The following is a 13,131-nucleotide window of genomic DNA, read 5'->3' on the forward strand; positions in this document are numbered from 1 at the left end:
TAGATTCTTAAATTGATCTAGGATTCTAGCCATATATTTAAAGCATCTCTATAGGAGTTATCTAATTCATAATCCACATGTAAACACAAACTCTTTTGAAGGCAGGCACTGCCTTGTAGCTGTCCAGTTAGAAATGGAGAAAATGAGGGTAGGGGGTTTGTGCAGAGCTTAAGGCAGCATTTGGCATGCCTGTATGCCACATCAGAGTGCCAGGCTTTGAGTCCAAGCTCCTTGCCTGATTTCAGCTTCCTGAAGATCAATACCTTTTGGGAGACCCAGATCGAATTTGCAGCCCCTGCCTTTGGCCTGGCCCAGGCTCAGCTATTGTGTTTGTGGAATGAATCAGTAGAAAGAGTCTCTACCTGTCTCTCTCTCTGTCTCTCTCCCTCTCTCTGATAAATATATTAATTTTTTAAGTGGAGAAAATAATCTTTTGTCAATTTGTCTCCTGAATAGTGGTAGAGATGTAAGGAAAACTAATTTCTCTGAATTTGAAAATAATCCTTTTCTTGTCTCCCTTTATCTCAGAGAACATTTACCTGCTCACTAAAGAATGTATTTCCCAAAGCAAATCTCACATGGTTTATAGATGGAAGATCTCTTCAAGATGGAAATGAAGGTAAGGGAACAAACCAATGGAAATGGGTATCACAAAGGACGAACTTGAGAAAGTATCATTGCCCAGGCTTGACCTTTGCATTTAAGAACACTTCTCATTCCAAATAAAATGTCACCTTTCCTACCAGATATCATTTTCTAATACTTTATCTGGGTCCTCCATGGAGGTAAGGGTAAAATTTCTCAGAATGAAAGAATACAATTGACTTCATCACAACACTTTCATTTCATTGTAAAAGCAGGTATTTGGGAGAGGGATTTTGGTCCAATGGTTAAGAGAGTACTTGAGTAATATGGATTTAATACCTAGCCCCAGCTCTGGCTTGGGTTCTGACACCAGCTTCTGCTAACACAGCCTATTGGTAAATGCTCAAGCACCTGGGTTCCTGCCTCCTGCCTGGACTGAATTCCCTGCTCCTGGGCTGTCCTGGAAATTTAGGGAATGAAACAGTGGATGGGTGTGCTCACTCACTCTCTCCTCTCTCTCTCTCTCTCAAATAAATTTTTTAAAAATTTTCAGACATTTCCTAAATGATAACAAAAAAGTTAATTCAACATACACTTATTTATAAATTCTAGGACTTTGTAATATAGCCACCTATTCTTCCGTTGCTCTCTTTTTTCAATACATTGTGTTCAAATAACTTAGCATCACTGTCTTAAATCAATCTCAAAATAATTTCTACATTTTCTTGTAAGAATCTAGGGCAAGTGTTGGGAGGGGCCCTCAAGGAAGTGGATGTGAAGGACTTGGCTCCTTAACAAGGGACATACTCACAGGGAGAATTAAAAGTTCCTGGAGCAGAAACACACACCGAGACAAGCTCGGCTGATAATTCACAAAGCTGCATTTTTCACAGGTGGTAATCATGATGGCTTCTTCCAGATTAACTGCAGTGATCACCTGTCCAGAGGATAGCCTTTCTCCTGAGTCAATGTATTATTAAAATGACTGAGCCATGCATTTCCTGCTGCTTGATTACTTTTAATTGATAAAATTAAAAGCTTATATTGAAGGATGATTATAATACTCACTTGATGCTTTTGTTTATTGGTTTGTTATTGACTCATTTTAAAAATATTTACCTACAAAAGTGACACAATGCAATCCTGAAACTCTCTGTTAAAAGTTATTACAAATATATATCCTCCTATTAAATATGCCCTGCCTAGCTAAGGCACCCAGATTTGATGTTTCCTTTACCCTCCCAAACAAGAAGCTAGACACCATAGTTAGAATTCCACTAGCATACAGCTGCATTTGGCTACTATTTGGGCAAGTCATAACCCCAAAATTAGCCTTAAAAACTTTCTTTAAAGACTTATTTATTTGAAAGTCAAAGTTACAGAGAGAGAGGAAGAGGGAGAATCTTCCATATGCTGGTTCTCTTACTAAAAGACCAAAGCAGCCAGGGCTGGACCAGACCCAAGCCCAAGCAAGGAGCCTGGAACACCATCCTGGTCTCCCATACAGGTAACAGGGGCCCAAGTACTTAGGCCATCTGCTGCTTTCCCAGGAGCATCAGCAGGGAGCCGGATTGGAAGTGGAGCATCAGGTACTCAATCCGGCTCTCATATGGGATGCCGGCTTTGCAAGCAGCAGCTTAACCTGCAGAACGCCAGCCCTGAGAAGCTTTAACGTAAGGAAGCTGTGAGAGTCCAAAAAGTCATGGCCTATGGTGGTAGATGGTTTTACATTAATTTCCTGTTGTTGTGTATGTTATTTGGAGGTTGTACTGACAGTGGCAATTAAACAGAGTTTGATTTCTAAATAAGAGTCACAAAACTTCAAATGACAATGCCTACAAATCTACAGCTTATTCCAGGAAAGGATAGAATATAGCATCATGAATGAAACATGCATCAGATACTACCCTAATGCAAGGAGTCCTGAGAAGTCAAATGTGGTCTCCTTTTTCCTCCCTCTGTAATGGCCATAAACAGACACACTTCGTCTTTCAGATTAGGAACCACCAGCACATGCACAGAGAAACTCAGAAGTGGGAAGCCCAAAATCAGCCCCATTGGCTGAAGTTGTTTTATATTTGCCAGTCACTTAAGTACATTACAGATCCATAACCAGCAGGGTCCCCAGAAGAGCTGTCCCAAACTCAGATCAGGTGTGAATCATCCCCTTCACTACTATGAATAAACAATACTGAGAAGATGAGAGGATCTGCTGCCAAACCCCTCCCATGCATGGTCACAAAGTAACATTATTAATCAACACCTTTCACACCTGGCCATGAACTGGTGCCATCCAGTAGCCTGAGCCAACAGCTCAAGTTAATCTCCAGTCTGCTGGAAGTGACCTTGTCTGAACAGAAGCCACAGCTTGATAATGTTAGACCCTTCATTATCATATATTCATAATGAAAGCTGGACATCAGCATACAGCTCGTACAGAAAATGTTGGTGACTACTGTTCTTATTTGTCTTTTAGGAATACACATTACTAATGAAGAGAGAAAAGGCAAAGGCGGATTTTTGGAACTGAAGTCTGTTTTAACAAGTGTGCGTGGTAATCAATTAGCCCAATCAAACAACTTAACCATTTGGTGTGTGGCTCTGTCTCCGGTCCCTGGAAATAAAGTGTGGACCATCTCGGAAAAGATCACCATTTCCTGGGGTGAGCTGTCTATTTTAAAATGTCAACAAGGGTTAGCAAAACTTACATATGTTCAAAATATGTCTTATAGAACACCAATTACTGCTACAGTGTTTTGATCTCAGAAAACTCTGTACATAATTCAAAATTAATGTTTCAAAATATCAGATATTTGTGACAAACTATGATTCTACTGAAAAGAACTCTTAAAATTTAAAAAGTAGATGAACAGAAATTTCTATTAATAACTATTAAACATACATATTTAATAGTAATCTAATAAAGTTTAAATAGATTTTCAAATCATTATTACAACTTCATATGACAGTCAACCTCTCCAACCACTGTATTCATCAGATTTTCATCACTATAACAAAATACCTGTAACAAGCTATTCATGAAAAAAGAGGCTCATTTTGGCTCATGGCTTTGGAGATTCACAGTGCAAGATCAAGCAGCCCTTTCGGATGGGTTTGTCTCTGGTGACATTGAAGGATGCATCGCCAGAATGTGTGCAGAGAAAGGATCACATATCAAGCTAGGAAGAGAGAGCAGTTGGGTTCAACTCATAACCAACCCTCTCATGAAAACTGTCTTCTAAGAACACATCCCCATTGACCTAAGGACTTCTCAGTAGCCCCACCTTCTAAACATCATAATTGAATTATGTTTACAGCCTCCTAGTACCAGTAACATACAACTTTAGGGCTTCAACTTTAAATATCTTCATGAGTGCAGGAGACAAATCCTATTCAAACCATAGTGAGCACCCTGCTATTTTCATAGATATTGTAGTCTATCACATACTCATAAAAACATAGAATAATTCATGAGGGAAAGAGTTTTCCTTTGTTCCAAGAACATAGTCTGCGTGTTGGGCCCTGCCTGGCTTTTCCACAAATGTAGTGGTTTTGTTATAGAGCATTAAATGAAGAATAGCTCATGTCTCAGCACACATATATCGCCATGACCCAGACACAGGTGCCATTCTGATGCCAGATTGCCTCTCCCCAGCAGCCCTCCTTGTGTGTACATGCACATGGATGAATGCATCATCCTGTGATGTTTCAGTTAACCATCAGAAATTGTGATGTATGCACTCTAAACAGCCTTTCCCACCTTCATCCAATTCCCTCAGGAATAAGGACACTTCACTCTAAGACATGAGTGGGACAGTACTCTTGGAACAATATGAAGTTAATTGGTTCTCATCCAGAGTAGCCAATGGCTTTGGAAGGCTCCAAGGATATTAGCTATGACCCTCATATCTCAAGGTCCTAAAGAGAATCCTACTTTCCTGTTCTATTTTTTAGAACCAGATCCAAAAAATATCATATAAGTTGCAAACTCTACTTGACTTCAAGATCAGAAAATCATGAATATTTTTAGCGTAATAAAGAGGCACACTGATATTGATATACAAAATTTACTGTAATTTTATAGGGAAGTCCTCGATCTAGTATAATTTTAGGCTCTGAGCAGGTGGTTAATTTTAAACTTGCAAATCTCCTTTATGAGCAACTATTAAAAATAATAAGCCCTAAAGGTTTCAGTTTCCCTAAATTACAGCTTACCTTCTGGTCACACTCAGACCTATGTTTGTGAATGATTTAGAAGATGCAGCCCAGACTCTGTGAAGCAAATCTATCACTGTTTCATTTTGCCTATGTGTTAAAAGTTCTTACAAACATACTTCCAAACGTCTGCTCCACCAGAGGAGTACTGCAGAATACTTTCTGAAGTCCAGAGCAGACATCTGATACCTGATGCATTAGGCATTGCCTACCAGGTTATACTACTGTGGACAATATTCAGAGATAAAAACACAGAAGAAAAACCTGCCATCTCTGAGGATGAGAGCCTGAGAAATATCTGAGAATATGACAGGGGAGAAAGGAGATTTAGTGAGGGAACAGTAGGAATTTGACTCCGTTGCGTTTCCAGAGAAGGGTAATGATATTGGAGATTGCAAGGTAACAGCCTTCTGAGATGCTTCCTTCTCCATCTACCCAAGAAGTTCAAGCACTCAGTGATTTCTGTGCTAGAGAATTCAGAAAAGGGGTAGGAACAAGGTAAGGTTGATCAGTGGCTCTTCATGCTGTTCTTTGAGCATCGGTGCCTGCAGAATTCCTGTGAATCCAAAAGTAGTTACAAAAAAAAAAAAAAAAAAAAACAAAAAAAAACAAACAAAAAAAAAAACTTTATTACACCAGTCAGAATGGTAGAAATGCAGAGTTTTGTCTTTTTGCCACGCTCAGAGTTGAGTTTGAGGTTTGTTTCATTGTTTTTGCTATTGTTTGTTTTTGTGTTTTATGAGAAAGGAGACTTTTTTTTAACCCAAAAGCTGAATGAAATTTCCACTCAGCTGAGCAATATCCTGGCTCACCTTGGCCGTGACTGAAATTCATTTACTAAAGAGATTTCCAACTCTAATTGCTGACCTGAAGCCATTTGGAACAGAAAGAGAGAGAAAGAAAGAGGATTGATGATGATGATGATGATGACATGTGTGTGTGTGTGTGTGTGAGAGAGAGAGAGAGAGATGGGGCCGGGGTGGGGGGAGGTTTGAGTGTGATGAGGAAAGAGGAGTGCAATGGGATTTTTCAATAATGGGACAAGATGACAACTGAATATTCAGGTGGGATAGGAAATGCCAGACAAATATTTCTTGTTTCAAGACTTCCCATACATATGCAGCCAGCCTCATACCCATGACTGATCCTGGGGGTCCTGTGTGTATCAGTAGAAAACTTTAACATGCATATAAATCAACCAAGCATCTCATTAAAAACACATATCCTACTTCAGTAAATCTAGAGTGGGACCCAAGATTTTGCACTTCCAACAAGGTCCAAAGAGAAGCCTATTCTGCTGGTTTGTGGAACTTCTTTTGTAAAGACAGCATCTGCCACACTCTGGGACTTGGTTCATTTCTAGGTGTACCAGACGAGGGCTGATACAAGCTACAAGGAAGCCATAGAAATGAACTACCTTCCCTGTGGGACAGGCCCATGGCTGCTGCTGTCCAAGAGGTCATAGCAGACATAACAAGGGAATGGAAGATGATGTTTTAGGTCAGCTGTTCAACCCTTATAACTGTATGGTAAATGCAACATTCTGAAAACTAGCTGAAGTGTTCTAACTAGCATTAGAATTTGGCAAATCATTTCTTCCTCTTAAGTTTTCATCACTCCTTTCCATACTCTCAGAATTTTGTTTGTTTTGTTTTGTTTTTTTGGACGACACTATAATTTCTACTTCACAGTTCAATCCAAAACCAGACATCTTTTGGCTTCAGGTTTCATGCTGAAGGATGTGAATTACCTTTGTTATGGGGCAAAGTGTGCATCTCCAGATGTGCTGTGAAGCTGAGCCCCCGCCTCACAGAGACACCATTTCATGCTGAGATATGGCAGAATAGTATCCTAAAACAGAAATGTTCAACCAATGAAAAATAAATGCTTCCTGTTGTGGAAATCTGAGATTCAGCAGGACCCATCAGTATCTTCTAGGCCAGGAGTAGAAAAACGTTTACTGTGAAGGCATGGAGGACTATATGGTCACTATCTGAATTACTCTGTCACTGTAGTAAGAAAGCAACCATAGACAATAAGTAAACAAATGGAAAGACTGTTCTTATAAAACTTTATTTACACACAGAGACAATAGGCATAATTTGACCGTGCATCACAGTTTTCTACCTTACACTCCAATCAGTCTATACAAAAAAGCTAGGTGCTTATTTTCCAGATCCATGGCTCATCTTATTAAGGTACTACTTTGAAAAATGATGTTGATGGTCCACCAGTAGTCAGATATGCACTCGGTCTTTCTTCAAATATTAAGAATGGATTTGTATGCATTGATTCATCCACTTTCATTTGTCTGAATCCAGAAATACAGTGGGAAATGAAACAATTACTCATCTTGAATGCCATACTTAATGAAATAGTTTGATACGACCTTTACTGCAATAAACATGGAGAGATGAGCACATTACGAATTCTCATACCTCCTTAAGTTTGAAAAGAGAAATTTGAGGATGGAAAAATGTCAGAAAAAATCATGAACCAAAACCAAAACCAAAAATCATATAGAGTATATTGTGTTTGAGTATACCGAGTATATACACAAAAATGTTGAGTATATTGGGTTGAAATATCACCATTGTATAGAGGGTATGATTTGAGAAAGATGGGAAAGATGATAGGGAACATTAGAAAGTAGAGTGTAATAAGGAGCCAAAGCATGACCAGATTTGTATTTTATGTAGAAGAATTCAAACGTATTTAAGATGGTATGGGGGAAGAAGAAGGCTATTTTGTTAACCTGATACACTCTGCATGTAACTATCTCCAATCTCCTCAGAGATTAACAAAATGAAATCATATGAGAACATTTCTAAAAGTCAATGGAAAATTGCATTAAAAGATAAGTTTGCTTTGGTGCAAAAAATTGAAACCCAGGCATATGAGGGATCTTGAAAAATTTCATGGAAAATGCATAGTTTTAAATCTACACATGGATTTCAAAAAAATTGCACCAAGATAAATTTATTTTAATTGCATTTTTCCATGAACATTTTGAAATGCTCTTATATATGAAAGCCAGTTAGAATCAGTTGTGAGCACTATGTTGAACCAACAGCAATGACAATATTACCAAGAATGAGAATAAAACAGAGATTTATCTAGATCACAAAACAAATTCCTATCAAGTGATGTAATTAAATAGTATGTATTTGTGCTTTAAAGTAAATAAAAGTAAATTATAGAATAGAAAACCAGCAGTAACTCTAAATATGTAAGTAATTGACATAGATCATCTGATTGTGGAATTATTTCTGATGACATTATATCTAGAAAAGTCACGAAATCCTCTAGTCTCAAAGTCACCCACCCACGTTTAACCCATGTGTTTCTAAAGTAAAAATATCTGGGGCCAGCGCTGTGGCCCAGTGGGTTAATGCCCTGGCCTGAAGCGCCGGCATCCCACATGGGCACCAATTTGAGACCCAGCTGCTCCTCTTCCAGTCCAGCCCTCTGCTATGGCCTGAGAAAGCAGTAGAAGATGGCCCAACTCCTTGGGCCCCTGCACCTGCATGGGAGACCTGGATGAAACTCCTGGTTCCTGGCTTCAGATTGGTGCAGCTCCAACCATTGCCCATCTTTTTAAAAAATAAAGTAAAAATATCCTTCTGATATTTGTAAATTGCTTTATATCAACAACAGGACTGTTTTAAAATAAAACAATAAGAACTTAAGGAATTAATCATGAATAAAAAATATAAGTAAAACAATGAATTCTAACCTCTATTTCAGCATCACTCCTCCCAAACATACATGCAAAGAAAAGTTGTAGCCAAACAAAAGCAAAATTTGAAACTTTAGTAAAAGCAGACTGATACTACAAATCTTAAATACTGGTGTTACATCGAATTTGATAATTGTATCATTGTTTCTACTCTTGCCAATTGAAAAGAATCGGGGAGTTTATGGATTTTGTAAATAGTGTATTTACTTTTCAAGCACTTTAAAATATTGACTGCTATAATGGTTTTACCTGGTCTTGGTGAATGTCATTTTCTCCAGGAAATTTTCCCAAACCTCTTGATTTTGACCTGTACCCCTTCACTGTATTGCCCTAGTACCCTGCTCCTCCCTGAGCACAGCACTCAGGGAAGTGCCTGGCTACCTGTTTCTACTGTGTGCTCTTTATGGACAATCCCATGTCTCTCTCATTCACTGTCCCATCCCCACTACCTTGTGCATAACAGTTCCTCAGAACTGATTTGTTAGATAATGAATAATGAAATGTTAGGAACTAATTCAGTATCTTTCTATTACAGTATTTTGTTCATTGTAGGTGTCTTTGTTGTCCTTTCAGATTCTGTGGCTCCCCCAGTAGATGCTACATTCAGTGTTACAGAATCTACCAACAGCATATCTCCTACAAGTAAGAACGTTTTCACACTACTTTTTTTTATTTCTCTCTCTTTTTTTCTGTTCAGCTTCTGCAAAAGCCTTTATGTCTGTTTTGTCTAAGGCTTGGGAAAAGGGCTTCAGGGTTGTTGAAAAGATGTCTCAAAGCTGGAGTGAGTAGCTAATGCAGAAACCCTGATATCAGGAAGTGCAAAGCCCCGACCCCCACCAAGACACTGAGCTCTGGCATTCCTATTCATGCTGTGGGGCGAGCCTTTCCAAGAGGCATTAGTCCAGTTGGCTTGGGGACCACCAGCTCAGAGGTCAGTCAGTTGGTCATCATCATCTTGACGAATTTCATCCTCTCATTTGGGAAGTGACTCTCCAAGAAGGCATAGAGATGGGAGTTGTGCAGGCAGAACCCAGAGCATGTAAATTGGCTTGCTTCTGATTCTTCTCCAGGGCTACAGTAGTGTCTCAGCATCAGGGATTTGAACCACTCACCTTGAGACAGTGCCTGTGCATCCTGAAAGAGGCCATAACTGACGCACTGGTTTTGTATCTTCAAGAGGTGTTGGATGCCCTGAGACCTCTTCTCTGACAAATCACAGAATAAGTATCTAATGCCTTCCAGGCTGACATAAAAGCCCTGAGAGGGATAAGCATAGGAGGCCAACAGGTGCAAATCGACCAAATGGACCCCAGTGGACTAATTCTGAGTATCTGAGAAGTTATGGGTGGTCACCAACAAGGAGCTAATCACCAAAATCTGTTATCTGGTCCCAGAGAAAATAAATGCAGAGATGGTGGTCCCTGGAGTTGCAACTTGTGAGGAGGTTGGCACTAGAAGAGGCAGGTCCTCAGATCTACTCTTGCTCAGTTGGAGCAAAAGGCAGATCCTTGGGTCTTGGGCATGCTGCTTCAAATATTTTCTCTTTCCATTAGCTACTAACCCTTTAACCAAGCAGGTAATGAAAAATTTTTAGCAAACTTAGTCATAACATTTTATATAAACATATTAAGTACTAGTTTCATGGCTGCCAAGTTCCTTTACTTGCCCTAGGAAAATCAGGGTAAATAATATTCAGTAGGCAATTTAAATTCTGTATTCATTATTAAACAGACTAATAAATGGACAGTCCTCTTCCACAACTATATTCACAGTAGGGAGTTTAAGAAATTGGTTGTAAGTGGGGATCTTGTGTGCCAAAGATAGTTAGATCATTTTAAATGGAAATTTGTTCTGGTTCAATGACAAAGCTGACTGGTGAGGACGATGAATCCAGACCTCTCCTTTGTGGCATCATTAATAATGAAGGTCAGCCTGGGTTAGTGTTGCTATGGCAGAGGAACAGCAGTGTTCACAACAAATGCCAACAAATCATAAATTCCTGTGTCCCCAGCCTTTGTGTTAACAAAGAACCTTGGTGACATCTCTAATACAAAAACCTTACATTCTATGTAGAGTGGAAGTATGACTTTCATTTATTATTTAATTAAAACTATCAATTTTAGCTCAAGTTGAGAAATGAAAATGGAATAAAACAAAAGCAGTAAGTAGGAATGAACAATTCCTTTAGCCAGTAGCCTTTGGGGTGCAGCCTGCAGTCACTGTCATAAATTGATGGCTCTCAGAAAACAAGGCAGGTGGAACAGTGATAAAAGTTTAGAAATCACCCATCAAAAGTTTTACATCCTTCTGATTTTTCCTTGTTAGTGTTTTATAATTTTTCTTTTTCTCTGCTTTTTTTTGAAGTTCCTTTTCCTTCCTCTTTTAGCTCATCATTCAGTATAAACTATAGTGTATTATGGCATTTCTCATTCAGCAAGCAGCATATTCCATGATATTACCTCAAATCTCTGAAGTACTCTTACTAATTGTCCATTACTTCTTTAAAATAACATCAAAACTTAGCAATGTATAAAACATATACTGTCTAAAAGTTTTCTGGTGATCAGGAACCCAGGAGTAGCTTAGCTGGGTGGCACTAAGGTTCTTCCAAAGGGTGTGGTCAAGCTGTTGACTGAAGCGTCAGTCATCTGATGGCTTGATGGGAACTGAGGAATCTGCACCTGTGCTCAAGAATGTTGGCAGGAGTTCACAGTTCCTTACCAGTTCGGGCTTTTTCTGGATCTGCATACAATGTAGAGCTGGCTTCCCACAGACTGAGTAATTCAATAAACACAGTAACTAAGATGAAAGCCATAGTACTTTTATATGAATTCATGTCCCTGCACTTCTACTTTATTTTTTATTATTTTTTATTTTTCCCAAAGAAACTTTTATTTAATGAGTACAAATTTCATAAGTGCAGCATTAGGAATATAGTGATTCTTTCCATCATACCCGCCCTCCCACCCCACTCCCATCCCACCGCCTCCACCCTCTACCATTCTCAGTCCCTTTTTCCATTAAGATTAATTTTCAATTAACTTTGTACATAGCAGACCAACTCTGTACTAAGTAAAGATTTCAACAGTTTGCACACACACACACGCACACATACAAATGTTTGAGAACAGTTTTTACAGTTAATTCTTATAACACAACTCATTGAGGACAGACGTCCTGCATGGGAAATAAGTGCACAGTGACTCCTGTTGTTAACTTAACAATTAACATTCTTATTATGATGTCAGTGATCACCAAGGTTCTTAACATGAGCTGCCAAGGCAATGGAAGCCTTTTGAATCCACAATATCCATCAGTATTTAGACAAGGCAATAAGCAAAAAGGAAGTTTTCTCCTGCATTTAAGATAAGTGCATCCTTCTTTGATGGTCACTTCTTTCCACTGGGGTCTCTCTCATAGAGATCCTTCACGAAGGACATTTTTTGCCACAGTGTCTTGGCTTTCCATGCCTGAAATGCTTTCATGAGCTTTTCAGCCAGACCAGAATGTTTTAAGGGCTGATTCTGAGGTCAGAGTGCTATTTAAAGCGATTGCCATTCTATGAGTCTGCTGTGTGGACTGCTTCCCATGTTGGAACATTCTCTCCTTTTGAATTCTATCTATTATTATTACCAGACACTTGATCTATTTATATGATCCCTTTAACACTTAATCCTATCTATATGATCACTTTAACACTTAATATAGTCACTTTAACAGTTAAGATTGGTATTTTTCACCTAGCTTAATGAGATTTGCCAACATTTTAAACTGTACCCTTAGAATTAAGTCTGTAGGAGTGTCTGCAAAACTATATAGCTTTACAGTCTCAAACTTCCTTCTCTCTCTCTTATTCCCACTCTTATTTTTACTGAAATGTATTTTCAATTGACTTTACACACATATGATTAACTCTTTGCTAAGTAAAGAGTTTAACAAATAGTATTAAGAAGAGAAAAACAATGTTCCTTGACAATCAAGACAAGGGCTATACAAGTCATTGTTTCCCAAAGCATCAATTTCACTTGTACAGATTGCCTTGCAGGTGCTCTATTAGTTATCACAGGTCAGGGAGAATATATGGTATTTATCCCTTTGGGACTGGCTTATTTCACTAAGTATAATGTTTTCCAGATTCATCCATATTGTTGCAAATGACTAGATTTCATTTTTTTGACCACAGTGTAGTATTCCATAAAGTACATATCCCATAATTTCTTTATCCAGCCTTCAGTTGACTGGCATTTATGTTGGTTCCATGTCTTAGCTATTGTGAATTGAGCTGCAATAAACATGAGGATGCAGATAACTCTTTTATTTAATGAATTCATTTCCCTTGGGTAAATTCCCAAGAGTGAGATGGCTGTGTCATATGATGGGTCCATATTCAGATTTCTGAGATATCTCCAAACTGTCTTTCATAGTGATTTCAACAGTTTACATTCCTACCAACAGTAGATTAGTGTGAGTTTTTCACCATAACCTCACCAGAATTTGTTGTTTGTTGATTTCTGTATGAAAGCTATTCTAACTGCAGTGAGGTGAAATCTCATTGTTGTTTTGATGCCTAGTGATCCTGAACATTTTTTCAT

At 38.6% G+C, this 13,131-nt stretch overlaps 1 protein-coding gene across 4 annotated transcripts in view; it reads left to right on the top strand.

The window, feature by feature from the left end:
* The window catches only part of CD96 (CD96 molecule), a 106,563-nt gene that overhangs the window by 44,991 nt on the left and 48,441 nt on the right, over positions 1-13,131 (top strand). For 3 of the 4 annotated variants that reach the window (XM_051859365.3, XM_051859366.3, XM_089330753.1), the window contains 3 exons: positions 529-619; positions 3,062-3,247; positions 9,113-9,181. In XM_051859365.3, the coding sequence (XP_051715325.3) occupies positions 529-619; positions 3,062-3,247; positions 9,113-9,181 (346 nt within the window). The remainder of the gene's footprint in view (positions 1-528; positions 620-3,061; positions 3,248-9,112; positions 9,182-13,131) is intronic. The other variant, XM_051859368.3, reaches the window with a different exon arrangement.

This window comes from Oryctolagus cuniculus, chromosome 4 (assembly GCF_051225735.1).
Source record: "Oryctolagus cuniculus isolate XC-2025 breed Fujian yellow rabbit chromosome 4, ASM5122573v1, whole genome shotgun sequence".
Taxonomy (NCBI): domain Eukaryota; kingdom Metazoa; phylum Chordata; class Mammalia; order Lagomorpha; family Leporidae; genus Oryctolagus; species Oryctolagus cuniculus.